Source organism: Lytechinus pictus, chromosome 4 (genome assembly GCF_037042905.1).
Source record: "Lytechinus pictus isolate F3 Inbred chromosome 4, Lp3.0, whole genome shotgun sequence".
Classification (NCBI taxonomy): Eukaryota; Metazoa; Echinodermata; class Echinoidea; order Temnopleuroida; family Toxopneustidae; genus Lytechinus; species Lytechinus pictus.
The window spans coordinates 7,189,339-7,210,627 of record NC_087248.1 but is presented as its reverse complement, the minus strand read 5'-3'; the positions used below and the strand labels follow the sequence as shown (position 1 = coordinate 7,210,627).

General features: G+C 36.7%; 1 protein-coding gene across 1 annotated transcript; it reads right to left on the bottom strand.

Annotated features, from left to right (window-relative positions):
- Positions 1–6,334: 6,334 nt before the first annotated feature.
- LOC129259097 (N-acylethanolamine-hydrolyzing acid amidase-like) lies at positions 6,335–21,282 on the bottom strand. The gene is made up of 7 exons (XM_054897364.2): positions 20,871–21,282; positions 20,160–20,324; positions 15,471–15,597; positions 11,627–11,717; positions 11,187–11,275; positions 9,251–9,423; positions 6,335–8,595 (listed from the first exon to the last, which is right to left on the bottom strand). The coding sequence occupies exons 1-7, from the start codon at positions 21,086–21,088 to the stop codon at positions 8,529–8,531; spliced, it is 930 nt and encodes a 309-aa protein (XP_054753339.2). The 5' UTR covers positions 21,089–21,282; the 3' UTR covers positions 6,335–8,528.
- Between the last annotated feature and the right edge of the window lie 7 nt (positions 21,283–21,289).

Here is a 21,289-nt window from a genome sequence, read left to right as displayed (position 1 = left end):
TTCCAAACCGCTTGCTTGCTACGCTCGCTCCCGGGAAAAATAAAGCCTGATTACATATTTAATCAATCAGAAAAGACTTCAAAAAGGCTTTGCTCACCTTAATTACTATAAAACGCACAACTATTTAACGCAGATGATAATCTCATGGTGAAAATTTCAATTGCATAAAAAATACATATAAGTGCCCTCTTTTGCCCCCCAAATGAAATACGTTCCGCCGCCCCTGATTATCACCCATCGCACTTGCTGGTATTTCTATTTATCGTCATTCCCCCCTCTCAAAGAAAAAAACTTATGCTTTTGCCCTTTATTTAGCCTGCAATGGAACTTGTCGGAAATTTTATTTAAACGCGAGCATATCAAACAGGATTATTTATACGCTTTGGATTCTTGTTTGCCTAGAAAATGTAAAATATTTCAAGAGTTCTTATATTTTCATTACATCTTTGTCCTTATTTCTCTATATCCGTAGCTCCACCATGCGCGTATTCGAGGGCCCTTGGGGCACACCCCCCCCCCCCCCTGGGTAGGCGAAAAAGGGGCGCCAAAAATAGGGAGAAAAGGGGAGAAAAAATGAGGGAAAGAAGAAGAGAAAGAGAAAAGGGGGAAAGAAAGAGAGGAGGAAAACAAAAGAGCGAAAGGGGAGCGCCGAATTAATGTTCGCCCTAGGGAGGGGGGCGCCCAATTGATAATCGACCCATAGGGGCGCCGAATTTAAGTCCAACATAGATAGGGGAGCCGAATAGTTATTCGACCTAGGGGGTGCCAATTGATGTTCAGCCTAGGTGGGGGGGGGGGCGAATTAATGTTTTACCTCGGGGCGCCGTATAGATGTTCCACATAGGAGGGGCCGCATTGAAGTTCGACATAGGGGCACCGAGGGGGCGCCGAATTGATGTTCAAACTAGGGGCTGGGGCGCCGAATCGATATTTTCCATAGTGTTGCCGAATTGATGTTTGACATAGGGGGGCGCCAAATTGATGTTCAACCTAGGGGGTGGCAAATTGATGTTCAACCTAGGTGGAGGGGGGGGGGGCGAATTAATGTTTTACCTCAGGGCGCCGTATAGATGCTCGACATAAGAGGGGGCCGCATTGAAGTTCGACATAGGGGCACCGAGGGGGCGCCGAATTGATGTTCAAACTAGGGGCTAGGGCGCCGAATCGATATTTTCCATAGTGTTGCCGAATTGATGTTTGACATAGGGGGGCGCCGAATTGATGTTCAACCTAGGGGGTGGCAAATTGATGTTCAACCTAGGTGGAGGGGGGGGGGGCGAATTAATGTTTTACCTCAGGGCGCCGTATAGATGCTAAGATGTTAAGTTCGACATAGGACATAGGGGCACCGAGGGGGCGCCGAATCGATATTTTTCATAGGGTTGCCGAATCGATGTTTGACATAGGGGGGTGCCGAATTGATGTTCAACCTAGGGGGTGCCTAATGGATGTTCACCACACGCGGGCGCCTATTTTATTTTTGTCCTGGTGCGCCAAATTCAGGTTCAATTAACCAAGGGAGGGGGGTGGGCGCCAAATTCATGTTTGCTCGCATCAAATACTCATCCTGTTCATGATTACCAAAAGTGCCTATAATTTTAGATCAGAATACAAAAAAAAAATCATCCTACTCTACGCACTCGCATTAATTGTTTAGTAAAGTGACGATCCTGTTCATGGTTAGATAAGTGCTTAGAATGTCCAACTTTGGATCGAAATATATAAAAAAAAAATCAGCTCGCGCTTAACGCTCGCATCAACTGTTTTGTTAGTGCTCATCTTGTTCATGATAATCGAAAATGCTTACTCGAATGTCCAAATATTAGGTAAGAATATGAAAAAATTTCATCTCGCTCTTTGCGCTCGCATCAATATTGTTTAGTTAGATGACAATCCTGTTCATGATTACCAAAAGTGCTTAGTCAATGTCAAAATTTTAGGTCAGAATATCAATAACTTTTTAAGCTCGCGCTCCGCGCTCGCACAATTGTTTAATTAGATACCCATCCTTTCCATGGCTATAAAATATGCTTAGAATTTCCAGTTTTGGGTCGGAATACTAAAAATTTTACGCTCACACCTCTCGCTCGCATTAAATGATTTGTTAGATACCCATCCTTTTCATGATTACCCAATAATGCTTAGAATGTCCAAATTTTAGATCAGAATATCAAAAATTTTCAAGGCGCGCTTCGCGCTCGCATTAATTATTTAGCTAGATACCTATTCTGTTCATGGTTATAAAAAGTGCTTATCATGTCCAGTGTTGGGTTGGAAATTCAAAAATTGTCAGCTCGCACTTCGCGATCGCATAAAATGTTGACAGATACCAACCCTGTTCTTGATTACCAAAAGTGCTCATAGATTTTTCCAAATTTTAGGTAAGAATATGAAAAATTTTCATCTCGCTCTTTGCGCTCGCATCAAAATTGTTTAGTTAGATGACAATCCTGTTCATGATTACCAAAAGTGCTTAGTCAATGTCAAAATTTTAGTTCAGAATATCAATCACTTTTAAGCTCGCGCCTCGCGCTCGCACAAACAATTGTTTAAATAGATACCCATCCTTTCCATGATTACAAAACATGCTTAGAATGTCCAGTTTTGTGTTGGAATATCAAAAAATTAAGCTCGCGCCTCGCGCTCGCATTAATTATTTAGTTAGATACCCATCCTGTTCATGATTATAAAACACATGTGAAAAGTGCTTATAATGTCCAGTGTTGGGTTGGAAATTAAAAAATTGTCAGCTTCCACTTCGCAATCGCATAAAATGTTGATAGATACCCACCCTGTTCTTGATTACCAAAAGTGCTCATAGATTTTTCCAAATTCTAGGTAAGAATATGAGAAATTTTCATATTGCTCTTTTCGCTCGCATCAATATTGTTTAGATAATACATATACCCATCATGTTCACGGTTGCATTAAAACTCAGGATCCGCCCCCGGTTAAGAAATTACAGCTTCCGCACATAATTTTAGTATGGTCTACCACTCTGATGAGAAGTTGAACTAAATTGAAACCCCAAAATGCTTAAAATTCTGTGCTTTCTGGTCGCATTTATTTTTTTCAAAAGGTGGTTACAACATATTCATGGATGGTTTTTTTTCATGAACACATTGAAAAGTGGTCTTCGATGCCTTTTTCCCGTGATTATGAAATACGATCATTCAAACTGCATTTAAGGCACCTATGATTGCCGTGCTGGGCGCGCGCGCGGGTCGGGGTGCCATTTTCCGAAAAGTTCACAGGGGCGCCAAAATAGTCGGGCTCAATCATGGATCCTGGATACGCGCATGTCCGTTGGGCATCGTTTCCAACACTACCTCCTTATCTATACCGGCGTGATACTAGGCGCTAGTCCATGGATCGGATCGGTTTACTTCCATTTCGTCTGATGCCAACTCGTCCAAATGCCAACTCGTCTACTATCATTATTTGGTCTACCATCAGTTCGTTCACTATCCACATGCATGCATTCCGTCTAATAACCATCTGATCCAATAGTCATTTAGTCCATATACAATTTGGTTATTGGACGTGTTATTGTGCAAAATGAATTGGATACTGGACTAACTGGACCAAATGGTTGTTCGATGAAATGTTGATGGACGGATTGGCATTGCATGGACTAAATGAAAGTAGACCATGTGATGAATGGACGAGTTGGCAGTTGACGAATTGGCAATTTACCAATGGACCTACTAGTACTAGGCCACTGAATTGAACTTGTCATGTGCCATAACACCTAAACTGCTTCCTTATATCCGATACCCCCCTCCATCCTAGCTCGGCCGCCCCAATAAAGGGAAGGAGGAGAGAGAAGAAAGGAAGAGAGAGATAGATTGTTGAAAGGGAATCAAAAGAACGATCAAAAGGGAATTTGAACGCAACATAATATTATACTCTGTTATTGTTTGAATCGTTTCTCTCTCATGAAATCTATATTTTTAATATATATCGTTTCAGTCATTCTCATTATTTTACTGCATAGCGAATTACAAAACGTCCAATCCTCGTTTCCACTGACCACACATGACATTATTTATCATTTTATTATTATCATGCAATGAAATTCATACTGTTTTTACACGCTGCGTCGGCTGCCACTTGACTACCTTGTAAATATTTTTCTGATGATATTCAGTTTAAATCAGTGGCGTTCAAAATAAGGCTTGGGGCTGTATGGATTCCCAAATTTGTCACGGCCAAGAAAAAAAAAGGAAAGGGAGAAGGGAAACTATTATCTGAATATCATGTCAAAATCTATCATAGATTACAAAAAAAAATCAAGATTTGTGCCCTATATGTATATCTGGCCCCTTCATTTTTGTTAGGTTAATTATTTACGCCACTGGTTAAAATTAAATTCAACTTAAAACATTTTCCCTTTATCATTGCATTATACATTCATGAATAGTGAAAGCATGTTCATAACATCTTTCTGTATTTTTCGCTTTTTATACAATTCCTAACCTTAGGTTGTGTGTATTCCTTATGTTCGCATTCTCAATGTTATTTTTCTCTTTATATCAATATTATTCTCACAAACTTTATTATGGTATGCCTATTCAAGAAAGTATTACTTGTTTGCTTGCCCCATGACAGCTTTGCCTTCACGTTTGCAGATCGGAGTGTCTCTCAGTCAGTATTCAGAGCTATTACTGTATTCTCCTTGACCCCCCCCCCCTGTGAGTTGTAAAACACCCATAAAGGCAAAATATCATATTTTTATCGGCAACATATTTGCGTCACATCACCATAAATTAAGTACATCAGAATAGGCGTATACCCATTGAACCTCGCCAGAATGGGCTTGCCCAAAAATTTCAAACACAAATTTCTTTTTTTCCCCGAAAGTCATCACCGCTTGGAAGTAGGCGACCTTCCCGCCCCAAAATATTCTTATTCATACAATAGTGCAATCCGTCACGAACACCATGCACGATTGGCCTTTCATAATTAACTGATCTCCAAAATAGTTGAACCATATTCCAACACTTTCTACGATCAATACGATCGCCTTGACTGATCTGATACTTTCTGATACGATTAATTATTCCGCGATTATATGCCTCTTGGAAGCGGGGGGGGGGGGGGGTGAGCTGGGGATGCGGCATGTATTATTTTCCATGGGCAGCACCCCCTGGAATTCTGATAGGTGTCAAATTTGAGAAATGTATGGAATGACCAACATTTCGTGTTAGAACCTTTATGTTTTTCTTTTGCTTTGTCAATTTTTTTTCAGCAGGTAACCCCACCCAAAAAAAATCGTGACAGTGTGAACTGCATGAGCACATTTTTTTTTCAATCATCAAAAATGATTATTATATTATTTTCCCCATGAGTTGTGAAATGTTGACACGCCGAGATCTCCTTGGTCCCAATCCCAATGAAGAATACATTTCCTCGGCTATATAAAACAACAGTTATCATTCGTTTTTCCTATATTTATAGCAGGAAAATGGGAGTCCCAATTCCCGGTTCCACTTTCATTGCTAAATAAGTCTACGTTATGCCAATCAAGATGTGAGTGATGTCTTTGTGTCCTGCTCACGTCGCCACGCACCACAGTCATTCACATTTTTTTCAACAGTTGAACTGCTCGTGCACACACTGTATGCGTAGGCCTATATCCCGGAGGCCTATCTTCCTCTCATTTGTTGCAATAAAAGTTCATCTTTCCATCTATTTTTATTTGTTTATTGTTTATTTAATAAGGGGTAGCCCATTCAACAACAGCTCCCATGGGGCGCCCCTATCTATTATTCGTCATTGGTATCCATTTGTCTTTGTCCATCCATTCTTGGAGTTATACATTCATCGGATGATCCATTCATATATATGCCTATTCATCCATCTATTCATTCTTTCAGTCATCCATCCATCCATCCACTGATGGATTTGATTAGGCATATAGGCTATACCCCCACCCTCCCCATACTGGAGAAATACTCTGCGACCCATTCTCTGGAAATCCTTATTGATACACGTTTCAAAGCAGACGTAAATTACTATCCCCTCGGACGTTGCTTCTCCAAGTCTACTTAGTCTTCTTTCACGTACTTCGTTGCCCTGTTTCACACGGCATGACTTGTAAAGTTCTGTTGTAAAACATGCCGGTCGGCCCCCGGGGTCGGCTCCGAAATTCACCCCTCTGCATACCTAGAGCAGTTCTACCATAGACCACAGCGCCGCGCAATATTGAATATACTCAACTTCTCATTACTCCATATCTAGCTACAAGCTTTCTTGTGTGGCTGCAAGAATAAGAGTTTTCCGAGAAATCTTGCCCCTTACGTCTACCCCCCCCCTAATTTTTTTTGCTTTTGCTCATGATGCCTCTGCTCTGCTTGTGAAGATTGACCAAATAACACTTTATTCTAAATTTGCAACCTGATGCATGGTCGCATACACACACTGTCACGGTCTACACGATGTAGACTACGCTACATACTTCGCATCAACAGGTTTCTCAGCTCACCTTTTGACCTCGCAAGTTCAGTCTAAACAACGAAGAATAATCCTACTTTCATGTCAATACTGTGTGTCCTCCATGGTCCCATCAACTTTTATCTTCCTTTTATGTTTTACTATTTTGCATCCCGCCCTGAAAATAATCGTTTTTCTCTTCGCCCTTCCCTTTCTTCATACTCGGCCCTAGACAGAATGGGGGTGGCCGTCTATATACATATATATACATATGAAAATTTTTCATCTCGCTCGCTTCAATATTGTTTAGTTAAAATTAGATGACAATCCTGTTCATGATTACCAAATGTGCTTAGAATGTCAAAATTTTAGGTCAGAATATCAATCACTTGGGCTTAAAAAGTGATTGATATTCTGAACTAAAATTCTGACATTCTAAGCACTTTTGGTAATCATGAACAGGATTGTCATCATAGATATCTCTGATTGTCATCTACCTAACAATATTGATGCGAGCGCAAAGAGCGAGGTGGCCGTCTAATCAAACTCAGCCCTTGCCCTTCTCTGGGATTCTCGTATCTCTTTTAGTCTTGGAGTACTTTCAGATTCATGACATAAGATTCCGAAAGTAAGCAGTATTGGGCAATCCTTTGCTTCGTCATTCACGTCCGATAATCCACGTGTCTGAATCCTTATTCACGTACGATACAATCATGGAGCTATAGCTCCATATAATATGCTTGTAATTGTCCTGTGTGTGCTATCGCTAATAGTGGAGTATGTCTAAAGTAAACGTGCATGCAGAGCGCAAGCATATCGCTATAGCTAGTCCACCTCCTGGACTGTTGGTATTTTGTACGATACGACTACCAAACACAACACACTACATCCCCATAACACGCATACACACACCCCCTGAATAGTCACACGAAACAACATTTTTTTTTCGGGGAAAGTGAATCAGTGGGTTAGGTGAATCAGTGGAGGGCGTGTGTGTGTTGGTTATGTGTGCGCGCGGGGGTACCTGTACAGTCCGATAAGGTTTGCCCCTGGTTTGCCCAATCAATAAAAATCGTCCAGGACGTGGACCAATCGCTAGCCGGCTAGCATCGGCTCATTGAGCTTGCACGCAACGTTCGGTGTTTGCTTCTACTCGACTCAGCTACTTCTGCACACAGCGCTGCACTTTGTTGATACGGGGATTTCTTGATACCGCGCATGCGCCATGACGTATTTCATCGATATGCATGAGGTTGTAATGAATATGCATGATTCGAACGGTGTTCTAATATCAATTTATTTGTTAACTCGAGAGGGCGGAAACAAAATATATAGGTTAACCGACATATTATAATATATATTTCACCCCTCAATATCATGAAAACAGAAGAGTTATACCAATTTCTTTTGAGTGATAAAGTAGAGCATTGATATAGATATTTAATGAAAATAATATCTTTACAATTGATTCACTGACCTTGTCTAAGATTAACCAATCATACACTATACCTTTAATCATCTACTACATGTTCACATAATCCTAATCATTCTTATGACACTTTATCAACATGATCCATAACCATTATATCATTGTGTATGGTTCTACTGGAAACCTTGAGTGAACATTCATCTAGTCACATACATCATCTTGTATTCTACTACCACCTGGGATCCATTTCAGAAAGTTTCAAACTGTTGCAAACTTACCAACTATTTTTTTGTAATTCATGTTTTATTGATCCTTTTCATCCCTGGTAAACATAATAAAACATCCATGATGTAACGGATCACATAGTACAATTAAAATGACATTGGCACATAAAATAACATGTCTCACATACAAAATAGAATAACATATATAAGAAGACATCCGTTTGATTACAACAAAACATAAAACGATCAGGCGATTGGCCTATGAAAACAAAAATAACAAAACCGCATTCTGCTATTATGGTATTCAAAATGGTAAATTACCAATTATGGCATTTTACAAAATATTTATTTTTTAAATGGACCCCTGATACTTTTCTACTGAGCACTACCATACCCTGTAAGGAGGGTCATGTGAGAGAAGAGAAGATTAGGACATGTTCTTACCTCCTGTCGTCAGATTTAGGGGGCGGTACCCAGTGATCATAGTTGGTCTCTAGCAAGAACCATCTACAAAATAAACAGATTTTTATTTTTTTTAATGTGACTTTCATGGATTATCACAAAATCATGGACAACTGCAACATGAATTTGTCAACATCAACAGCTAGCATTTATGTTGCATTAAAAATATTACAGCTGCTCTTGCAAAATTCACAGAGTGACAAGTTTCTAATTTAAACCTATTTTTTAAACTCCATCCGTGTATCCAATGAGATATTTCTGTATTGAGCAAAATGAATGATAGTCCCTACCCTATATAACGACACCACTTTTAGGCAGCAAGTTTGATATAACCATAGGTTTAGTGATTATAACATTCATATGCATTTTTAAGGATAATAAATTTCTTCTTGTTTATCCAAATTTGTTGAATCTCTCATTTTCTACTTTCCCTTTTGGCTTTTTAAAAGAATTTTGGCTTGCCCCCCCCCCCCCATGAAATCCCTTGGAAACATCCCTATCCATCAAGCTATAAAAAAAATTTAATCAATTTTGGAGGAGGCTACTTTTCACAAACTAATTAATGCCTAAATCTACAATATTGGATGAGTTTTACTATTACAGTGGATAAGGATTTCTGTGGCTCTTTTGTGCACTTTTGGAAAAAAATTGCCCCAAGTCCCCCCCATATATTTTTTCCCCTGCTATCCATCATGTATACCTATTTCCTGAGAGGTCCAATCTCCATACATCAATAGTTGTCTCCCTGCCTCTGGTGACAACCACGCCTTCTCCCGGTTTGATTCCTCCAATGATGAGATACACAGGGGATACCTCTTTTTGAGAGGTGAACCTCTGAACTACCTCATCAAAGCTGTTATCATTGGTAAGAGCCTGTTGAAGTTAGGAAGTAATATTGTTTCTTTTAAAGGTCCTACTGCTTCCAGATTCAATTTCACATTGAAATTTTTAAAGAATAAATAAATGAAATGAAGTTTGAAATTAGAAGTAAAATTGAAAACTAAAAGAATAATAATTCTATTAAATAGTAACTGCTTCTACACTGTACATTCAATTTCAAAGTAAAATGAAAGAAATTGAATCAAAATAAATAATAAAAAAAAATCAAATTACGAGTAAAATTTGAAATACACATTCAAATGAAATTTCAGAGTTACATGAACATTTGATATTTTGATTTCAAATTTCAATTTCAATTGATTTCTCCATCACAAAAGAAACATAATGTACCGGTAATGGAAACTTCTTTAATTGCATACCAAATTCAACTTAAAGGACAAATTTTATCCTCTTATGGCAAAAGTGAAGACGACTATTGTGAGTTATCAAGTTTCTTTTTGTGTTATTAGGAAGAATATTATAGTTGAAATCAAGAATGATCAGATTAAGTCCGACAGGAATTAAAGTGATTTGGACCCAAGTATAAAACATCACTCATGTGTAAAATCATGTGTAACTAATTAAAGGAAACCAAAACCCAAGAAGAGATCTTATTGAAAAGAGTAAAATGAGAGGAACAATTTATAAACAGTTTCATCAAAATCGGTTATGAAATAAGCAAGTTATGGACGTTTAGAAAGTCTTGTTGTACTTGCTATTTGTATTTCTATTTTGTACACAAATTTTCAGATTTTCCTCATTATCTTTGAAATTGCATCTTGCCTCCTTCTGAGCACAACATATGCCATGGGAAAATATAATTCACACCACATATGCTCAAGGTCGGGAGGAGATGATGTGAAATATGTAAAATAAAGGGGAAAATCTGAAAATTTGTGTACAAAACAAATGGAGAGTTGTCCACAAAATCAGCCATTTTGAAGTACGTTTGTCAATTTGAGGATCCCCATAGAAAGTACAACAAGACTTAAAGGAGAATGAAACTCTTGGAGCAAGTTAGCTTTTGTGAAAGCAGAAAAATCAAAGAATAAGATCAACAAAACTTTGAGTAAAATAGGACTAGCAATAAAAGAGTTATGAGCATTTGAATGTCGAGATCACTAATGCTATGGAGATCCTCCCATTGGCAATGCGACCAAGATCTGTGATGTCACACACGTACAACTCTACCATTCGGACACTGAAAATATACCCCAAAACATCTCTTTTTGCTCATTCTAATCATATGACAAACGATTCATCAATGATATAATGTTGTGAAACCTCTGTACTTGTCATCTCATAAAGAAAACACCTAACCTTGTGATAGACTCTATAAAAGTGAGAATATAAGTGAAATAAGTACTAAAGTAATGAGGGAGTTGTACGTGTGTGATATCACAGATCTTGGTCGCATTGCCGATGGGAGGATCTACATGGCACTAGTGATCTCAATATTCAAATGCTCATAACTTTCTTATTATTCATTCAATCTTCCTCAAACTTTCAACAATATGTTTCTTTGATTTTTCTCTTTGATATGGATTCAGCTAGTGTCAAGGGTTTCATTCTCCTTTAACCATAACTTGCTTATTTCATAACCGATTTTGATGAAACTTTTTTAAAATTGTTCCTCTCATCTTACTCTTTTCAATAGGATTGCTTCTTTTCTTGGGTTTTGGTTTCCTTTAACAACTATGTGAAATGGCCCTACATGTACGAACATTGATTGTCACAAGATAAACAAATTGACTTACATCTCGCAAGACGAAGGTAGTAAACTTGACTTTCTTCAGAAGTATGGCTTTCAACAACTCAACAACATTCTCAAACACACTTCCCTGATCTTAAAGACAAAATGAAAGGGAGAGAAGGAGAGAGAGGTCATGGTGTCAAAACTCAAAACTAACCTGGATTATTGAGTATTGTTTGAATCATAATCATTATCAAATAATCACATTATTAACATCATTATAAATTATTACAACTATGATTAACACTGTCATCATTATCTTTATTATTATCATTAACATCATCATCAAGGTTGGTGAAATGGGGGGGGTAATCGCCCCTACTTTTTATGTAGTTGATTTTTCTTTAAAAATACAAAAAAAAAAGAAAAAAAGGAAGAAATGCTATGATTTGTAATAATATATTTTGACATAATTCAAACAGATTTCAAGCATTTTTTTCTTACCTCTCTCATTCAGACTGATGGTAAATTTATTTGGTTTCATTCCTGTGAAAACTCCCACTTGACCAACAAAGGAAGTGGTTGTGTATACAGTCTGAAGAAAGGTAAAACGATAACATAAAATAAAAAAAGTTCAAGTTTACTTTGGGGCAAGGGTAACAGAATATGTACACAACTATCCAGGTACAAATCTTCATGTACTTAGCAGTATTCATCCAGCACAGATTACAATTGAGTCATACATGGAATTCACTATATAGTTTAATCACCAAGTTTTTACCCGGAAAGCCCTTTAGAGAATAAAGAAAAAAACTTCCTTTTGTACCATTTACAGGTCTTGTCAATATTTTTTAGGCATCTGGATACTATGCAATATGTATATCTTTACACACATTCACAATACAATTCCAAAGCCTTTTTTCACAAAGAATTTATACTTTGGAAATTGCTTTTCAACCCTGATACAGTTCATACACTCTGTGAGATTTCTTAGTTTGAATGCATTGTAGTTGATAACTCATCCAAAAACTGACTCAGAGGCAAATACATGTAGAGCATAGCTTTGTGCAGCCATGTGCTGCACTCAACCCAGGTGAGGTAAATGGGTACCGGTAGGAAGTAATTCCTTAAAAAGCTGTGTGCGCTATGAACGCCTAGCTTAGCCGGGTAATATAGGAGCGCCTTGAGCACCTAACAAGGTGGATATGTGCGCAATATAAATACCCTATATTATTATTTTTATTATTATATTATATTCTCACAAAATCCAATATCTTCATGTACATGAACATGGGGATGCTTTTTCAACAGGCCCTAGTACTAGCAAAACAGAACTTCTTTTTTTCACAAAGGACAAAGGATGATTACTTGGAAATTGCTTTCGAATCCGGGGGGGGGGGGGGGGGGCACTCCCATCGATGAGTGGATACCATGCGCGACCATGAGGTCTAAAAAAGCACCCTAAACACGTATTTTCCATATTCTGAAAATGCACCCCTTAACAAGTATCGGCGTGTGAAACCCTACCCTTAGCAAGTATTGGAAACAAAACGATACTATTGGCAAGTATTCCCTGAATTGAACCCCTAAACAAGTACAGCGATATATCAATTGTTGTTGTTACCTACATCAATGGGTTTAGTACAGCCCCACACGCGCAAATCGTACTCTAAACACGTAATGTTGACTGTTGGGGCAAAAAGTTCATCCTTTATAAAACTTATTTGTTTTTTATACCCTCGCAAATTTGACTCTGAACACGTAGCTTTCCTAGCGAAATAGATAGTACCCTTTTTTCATTATTTTAGTGTTTTTGACACAGGTTTATCACGTTACGTATGTAACGTGTGCTATCTTGAAAAAGACATCCCTTTTACATGTTTTTTTGGTCGTGCATGGTATCCACTCTTCAATGTAAGTGGCCCCCCCCCCCCCACCGGGTTTCGAACCCTGATACAGTTCACTCACTCTGAGGGATTGCTTAGTTTGTATGCATTGCACTTGATAACTCATCCAAAAATTGAGCCAAGTAAAGAGCACAACTTGGATCAGCCACCTTATATTCTAGCAAATCCAATATCTTCATGTAAATGTACATGAGGATACCCTTTTCAACAGGCCTGCTAGAGCTAGCAAAACAGATTCTTCTTTGATATCGAAAGGCTTCATCTTTCCTCTTCGCCAGCTTTAGATTAATACTTGAAATCAAAAGTAAACAGAAACTACCTTAAATACCAATTGCCTGGATTTAATATTTCTTTGCAAAAATTAGCCAAGAAAGGGAAGTACTTAAAAGGAAATTAGAATTCCTACAATACTAATATACATTATACATCATCATTATTATAAATGCACATTTCATGGGTTGAAAATCATGTTGCTTTCATTTTTTTGAGAATTTTGCAAAGGCCCCCCCCCCCCGAACATACAGCCTTTTGATCACTGGCGTACAGATGGGGGGGCTTGGGATCCCCTAAATTTTTCACTTGTGACCAAAATAATAAATAAAAGGAAAGAGAGGATGATGAAATATGATATTCCATCACAAAAATGGAGTTTTGTAGTAAAAAAAATGTTGAAATTGTTTGCTCGCTCGCAACTGTATATAAACTTTGCCCGATACGCCATATCTGGCCCCCTCAAAATATTTGGCTCATTACGCCACTGCTTTTGAAACAAAAGGTAAGTAGAAGTAGTAATACAGGTTATAAATCCAGTTTAATCCCTGCCTAAGGGGTAGCCATATTTACTTCCCACTCAAAGTAAATCACACTCATCCCAGCCCTACTACTATTTTTAGAAACATTTTTTTATCTTATCTCTCACATCAAAACTTACAAACTTTTTGATGAACATGAAAAGCCTCTACCAGTAAGAATATTACTTGTTTACAAAGGAAGCTTCTGTCACATGACAGTACTCGAGTATTATGTCACATGAGTAGTTAATCTCCCTTACACCTCCATGATAATAGCTACTTCATTGATAACTAATCAGCGATCAGTTTACATGGCTTCATAACCTTCATCCGTGCTTTTTACAATGTTTGTTCACACAATAGCTACGTACATTGTACTGTACTTGTTCAGTCACAAACCCAGTCCACAATTTAAACAGATTTTTCTCTTGATCAGAGTAATTACATGTATATTCATTTGATATCTCTTTTGTGAAATTCCTATACATGTAGTATAATATGTACCTGTAACTTTAAAAAATGGATCATAATTTATTAATCACCTCTTTTTACATGTACATGTATAAAATGCATTACCGTATTGCATTCATGTGGTCAATAGAGGTGAAAAGAAAATCATGTCTGTAATATTTTGTGGGTACATTACAGAATAAATGAGGTATTCCAGTTTCATTACTTACAAGCACATGCATCAGCATCAAATCAAATTGCAACCTTATATATCGTGTGAACATCACCACTGAAACTAAATTAAGGAGGGCAACGAGTGATTAAGTAAACTGATAAAACATTGATGTTATGTATTTAGATACACCTAGGCTACACTTCCTTAATAATAATAGTGGATTTATACAGAGTAGAAACTATTCAACAAACAAAATATATTTTAGTTTAAGTATAAACTGTGATGATAAATATGTTTACTGGACAAATTATAAATCAATACATCAGTGTGTCTTGAGGCAGAGAATGGAGAGAGAGAGAAATAAAAAAAGGGGGTGGTAATTTTGGTAGGAGCGGAACAATCCTCTAATTTTCATTTTTCATCTTTAAATAACATTTATAAAAATCTGAGCCTATGGTAAAATAACTGCTGGGTGTATACGGATCAAGTTGGAAACTGTGGTAGATTTTTGTCAAAAACTTACTGGTTAATTAAAAGTCAAATCCACCCAAGCAAAATGTTGATTGAATAGAAAAAGAAAAATCAAACAAGGATAAAAGTTCATCAAAATTGGATGTAATCAGTATTTCAGTAAGCATATAAGAAATATGAAATATCACAATTTCTTCTTGTATATAATGTGAAACAAAATTTAATTCCTCCCTGAATATGAGGAATTACCACCGCCTTAACATTTTATGGTTCAGTCAAGTTGGTCCTTATTGTCAAGTATATTTCAAACAATAAAAAACAAAAGAAATAGTGAGTGAGGGACATCATCAACTCTCTCATTTGCATGTCATTGAGATGTGCATATAACTGTTTTGTGAAAAATAAGCGAAATATTAAAATGTCATAACTTCCTTATTTTACATCCGATTTTGAAGAAATTTTTAGCATTATACTAGTTTGATTTTTCTCTATTTATTAAAATTTTCTGAGGTGGACTTGACCTTTAAAGAGCTTACAGACTGCAGTTAACCCACCTTTCCATGTGACTTGAAATCAACGATAGCTGTGACATTACTCAAGGAAGTTGAGAAACTATAATCGAGGTTTCGACCATGCCAGATGGTACCATTTGCATCCTGGGCAACGATGCTTGTACAGGCTCTGAAACGGTCAAGTTTGGAATAAAAATGAATCTAAAAAACATAAGAAAATAACTAAGAATTTTTTGTTTATCAAATTTATTTAAAGGAGAATGAAACCCAAAATTGAATACCACATAATATCATTGATAAGTACATGACAATCAAAATGAATCCACTTTATACCCCAATCTGATTTCCAAGTATCAAGTACCACCTCTTCAAAGTTGGGCTTCTTCAGGTTCGAAGTCTCTGAATGGAGATCGCCATTGTTGTGGGGTTCGTTCAAAATTGTGACGTCAGCGACGAACAACTGCTCTCGGTAGTACCGGTACTTCCATGTGCATTATGCATAGCTAGCTAAACGGGCTGAAACTTCCCCCAAGTTTGCATAATATAGATACTTTTTTTACCAGAAATAAATAAAATATACACATAAAACACTTGAAAATAATATTAAAAAGCTATTTAAATTATTTTATGGTTTAAAAACACAAATTGATGAGTTTTGATGAAAATTTTTACACATTTATTTACGATATCCAAATTCGCAAATTTGACAAAGCTAAATTTGTACGTACATGTACTGTACGGACGGTCATGTACCCTGAACCGAGTGATCGTGTTATGTTGGAAGTTTGGTTATTTATCCCGTTTGAATATCGGGAAATTGTTGATTGTGCTATATTTCTATATATCTAACGTTGTTTATTATTTGTTACCGTCGATTTTAAATAAAACAAAACTTATCGCGGACGTTTGTATTGAAATGGAAGGCCGAGAGCCTACGACTTCGAGCCACAAATAGATCTACTCGGCCGAAGAAATCGCTCAACGAGCAGAGCTAACTTAAAGGTAGTATACCCAGTTGTTGTGTGTCCGGACAGGTTGTGTGTCCGGACGATCAGTTTTAGAAAGTCATTTGGAAAACTTTACAAGCAAAGTTTCATAAAATGTTTAGTACGAAATATTAGGTAATATTATAGAGAACAAAACAGAAGATGATTACAACTATTGAATTCGTATTTTTAGTGTAATCCAAAGACAAAAAAGAAGGCTTCAAAAATATTAAGTGTCCGGACACCCCACCCCCCATCCTATAGAGTAGAGGCACGTCGGCGCACGGTCAGCAGCAGCCACCCAATTTTTTCTTTTAGAGAGATTTCTGGCCTCTTCTGCGGATCGTGAATTAGGTAAAAGCTAGTTGCATTTTGTCCCCTTTTCTGACCGATTTCGGCAGCCATACGCTTGGCAGTATACCATCCTAATCAGCATTGTTTTACGCTAGCAATCACAGGCTCTCGCCAGGGTCGGACACTGAGTTGTCCGTCGCTGATGTCACAACCCCCCACGGAGATATGGGGAGTATGAGCAAAATGGAGACCTCCACGGGTCTTTCGAATATCAAAATATTGATAACTTTGACTTGGCATATCATGGGAAATAGGAAACCGTTCTGCCTCATTTTAATTTTATTTTAATTAGTGAAATGTAATTGGCTTATGACCAGATAATAAATCTATCCTTTCATTTTCCTTTAAGTCTATGATCTTCAGTCTCTGACTCAATCAAGGTTGAAAAAAAGTTTCTAAAAATTAATATATAACAATGATGACTGAGATATTAAGAATTTATAATATTGTGTGCAAGACTAGTCAATTGTGACTACCAAACAAAAAGAACCAAGAAGAAGAACATCACAATTCACTATTAAGCATATATCATTGGTATTAAATATTCCCTATCTAAGCACCTTCAAAATCTCACTAAAATCCTTGAGTATCCAGATATGGTTACCACTTACAACTCTCACTATGCAAACTTTTGTTTCCTTTCTTATTATGATCATATTGCTATACTACTATTATCATCAATATGAATATTTATACACTTAATGACCACTGTTTTAGTTTTTCTATTTAAATCCATTTATTTATACATATTAATCATAAATCTGAATTATCAGCAGAATCATTTAAATAATTGATCAAATCAAATAATCTGATTTATTTATTTAATTTGTATTTATAATTCATCTAATTATTTCAATGACCAAATTCTGAATGGTAAAACAATGCGTATCTGGTACTACTTCTCATAAAGATGCAAGGGCTCAAAATTGGGCAAAAATTGAATGAGACTGTAATTTTGGCTAAAAGATTCAAGATTCAAGATTTATTAAAAGAAATGATTGCAGCTTGTGAGGCTGAATTGACAAATGTTTTACAAAAAGGCATAAAAACACACATAAAATCAACAACAAAAGCAATGTTACAAAAGAATCAAGAAATTACAAAAGCAAATACGGTATAATCATGATAATAATGAAGAAGTGATCTTAGTTTTGGAACGCTTTGAAAAAGTACATATGTTGGAAAAATAATTCACTCCTAAATATAAATTTATTGTGATGTAATATCGGTTTAGAGAAGAATTAAAAGGAAATTTGATGTAACGGCTTGAAGTAGATTCAGTATTAATAATTGAAAATGAAAAAAAGCAACAAAAATTACTGTCTAATGTGAGAGTAACTTAAGGAAAGTAAGGGAAATAAATCGGGAGAAATCAAGAGCTCAAAGATGCCAGAGACAATTGTGAGAAATACATGTAGACATGCACTTTTCTCTCTGCCCAATACAGTGCGTCCCACAAAAAACGAAACCGAGATTTATCGATGACTTATCATAACTTAATCACAAATACAGTAGACAAGTGAACTACCAATTTAAAGCTTAGAATCTCCTCTTTCATCTGAAATAACTTAGATTATTTCTCATTCATGCATGAGTGAGCAAAAACAATATGAAATAAGGATACCATTTGGCGGGGGGTATCTGAAATTCAAAAAGAAAATCACATGCCTAAAAAGTTCGATATCTGCTCTTTTATTTGATACCTTAATCACAGAATATGGTCAAGAAGTAAAAAGGTTCTGATCCCTCGAAACAATGCTTGTATTTCCATAATTTCATAAAATAAGCGCGTTTTCACCGGTTTCCCACAGAAGCTATCGCACAGTTAACAAAAGACTAATAATGCATGGCTGATCGTCAACAAAATGGAGTGTCGAGTGAGTCTGAATGCTAGCCTGTAAAACAACTTCATTTTATGAAATTATTGAAATTCAAGCCTTATTTCAAATAACCAGAACTTTGTTATTTCTTGACCATTTTCTGTTATTGAGGTATCAAATTGAAGAGCAGATATTGAACTTTTTAAAAAATGTGGCTTTCTTTTTGATTGAAACCCAGATACAGCCCGCCAAGTGACTTTTTGGTATCCCCTCTTCAAATTGTTTTTGCTCACTCATGCGTGAATGAGAAATAATTTAAGTAATTTCAGATGAAAGAGGAGACTCTATGCTTTACAATGGTAGGTCACTCGTCTATTGTATTTGTGATTAATTTATGATAAATCATCGATAAATATCGGTTTCGTTTTTTCTGGGACGCACTGTATAATAGGGTACATGGAGCTTGTCATCATATATTTTAAATTACATGAAACATGTTTCTTTTTATGATGCACAGAAAGCTTTTATTACAACATATGATTGTAAAACAATCCTGAATTTTAATTCAAATTCTCTTTCTCCTTCCTGGTGGATACTGAAATTTCATCCTTTGTGCTTGGAATCAGGGAATTTCAAGAATAAAAATGACATGGTAAGAGGACAGAAGAGTTAATATTAAATCATAATATTAGTTTCATACAAACATTCCCTAGTATTTAAAAACTCCAAAAAGAGAGATTATAAATTATCTTTAAAATAGTAGTTATTGCTTACTTTACATTTCAACAGCATCTAGACATTTTCAATTCAGTTTGTTTTATTATCATATCTCAGCCTAGGATGAATTGTATGACATTTACAACAAAAACTGACAAAAGATTCTTCATAATGACCAAAACAAGTGCAGCTCAAATAAAATTTTAATATCTCGATGACAATATTGACATTTTTTACAATGCAATCTTCTGAACTATTTCCAAATAAAATTCTTTCTTTTTGGAAAAGATCCAGTGTTTTATATCAATATTTCTTTCTTAAGATAATGACTTTCAAGGAAATTAATCTTACATTCAAACTGTATTATTTACTTTAAAAAAAATGGAAATAGTTCCACATGCACCCCCCACCAAAATAACAAAAGATTGTTGAGACTTCCGGTTCGTTCACTTCAGATTTTTCTATCATTTTTTACTGTTGCTTACCTTAGTAACTCGCCTCGTTTTATCTGCAGTCAAGACCTTTCCCGCTATGCTAGCCAGAAGCGCTGATACCGGAAGGGGTATTTTAACGATTATCAGCCGATAGTTCGACTAGTCTTGACTCACAGACCCTTTACTGACTAAATAAACCGATGTCTATGGACAATTACACGCACTAGATCCTGCTCGAAATTTGACGGAATAAAGCCATATTTTGGTATGTATTTCCACTCCCCCATCATATATGTTCTATATTAGGGCTAGACATATTATTCTGAACCTTCTGCATGTTTTTATTTTTCAATTTTAGTTGGGGGTGCATATGGAACTCTTACCAATAAAATATGAATAGCACACGAAACGACAACTTACGCTGTAAAGTCATAGAGCATATTAATGAAAGCCATCTCGCCGACACCAATGTCTAAAGTCTTTGCAACTCCCCTGATTTCTCCTGAGTAAGGGGCCGGGAGGAGTTCATCCAAGACATCACCAAGCTGGTCTACCAATGGAAGAGCTTCCTTGGGTACAACTTGTCTGAAGAAAGATTTAAAAAGAAAATAAAGCATGAATATATTGTAATAAACATTAGGCCTATTATTATCACCATTATTATTTCATACAAGAACAATGATTACTAGCATAGTCTTTCTCCTCCTTCTTTTCTCACCTCTTCTCCATTGTATTTATCTTGAATAATGTACATTCACTTCTTGATCATCTTTCTCCTCTTCATATAACATACTTTGACTAGATCTACTTCTTTGCTTGCCCTCCTCTATCTTGTTCTCTTTTTTCTTCCCCCATTTCTCATCCTTTGTCTCCTCCCATTTTTTTTTCTTTCCTTCCTTCCTAATTCCTTCTTTCTTTCTTCCTTCCTTCCTCCCGTCCGTCCTTCCTTCCTTCCGTCCTTCCTACCTTCTTTCTTTCTTTCTTTCCTTATCCTCCTCCTTCTTCTTCATCATCTTCTTCTTTCTTTTCTTGCTTAGATTCTAATTTAGAATTACAAATATCTCTCTTTTATGATAATTTCAGCTAAATGACCACAATCCAAGCCAAAAGTCACCTCTAAAGAATACTCACTCAATTGTCCCAATAAAAAGAGTTCTCATTTGAGTCAAATTCCAGTGGTGCAATGCGGGACCCCATCGCTCCTCTGCAGGAGAATCGAGGTTAACGCTCAGCCGTGGTACGGGGAGGCTTTCCGCCGGGAGTCTCGAGCCAGCACCCGCTGACACTGCCGTCAAAATTAGAGCACAAAACGCGAAGAATGCGAATTCCACGGATCCTAATTGTGCCATGTTTCTTCTTAGACCACCCTAATCCTTTACGTTTTCAGTTAATTCTTCTTGAATGTAACTTAATGAATCAACAGTTCATCATCGACGCGACTTTGTCTAAAGTATGATAAGGCTAAGCAGATTTCAGAGCCTCGATGCCATCCTAGCCTCTCTTGTTGTTTGTGTACAAGCGATCACCTGACTTTCCGGAAGCTAAAGCGG

What these genes read in the sequence shown, in the direction of transcription:
- LOC129259097 (XM_054897364.2), bottom strand. Translation starts at nt 21,088, where the DNA reads ATGGCACAATTAGGATCCGTGGAATTCGCATTCTTCGCGTTTTGTGCT. An exon ending in CTTTTTATTGGGACAATTGA is followed by an intron (nt 20,325 to 20,870) that starts GTGAGTATTCTT and finishes ATCTTTCTTCAG; the next exon opens with ACAAGTTGTACCCAAGGAAG. An exon ending in CATCAGTCTGAATGAGAGAG is followed by an intron (nt 11,276 to 11,626) that starts GTAAGAAAAAAA and finishes TTTGTCTTTAAG; the next exon opens with ATCAGGGAAGTGTGTTTGAG.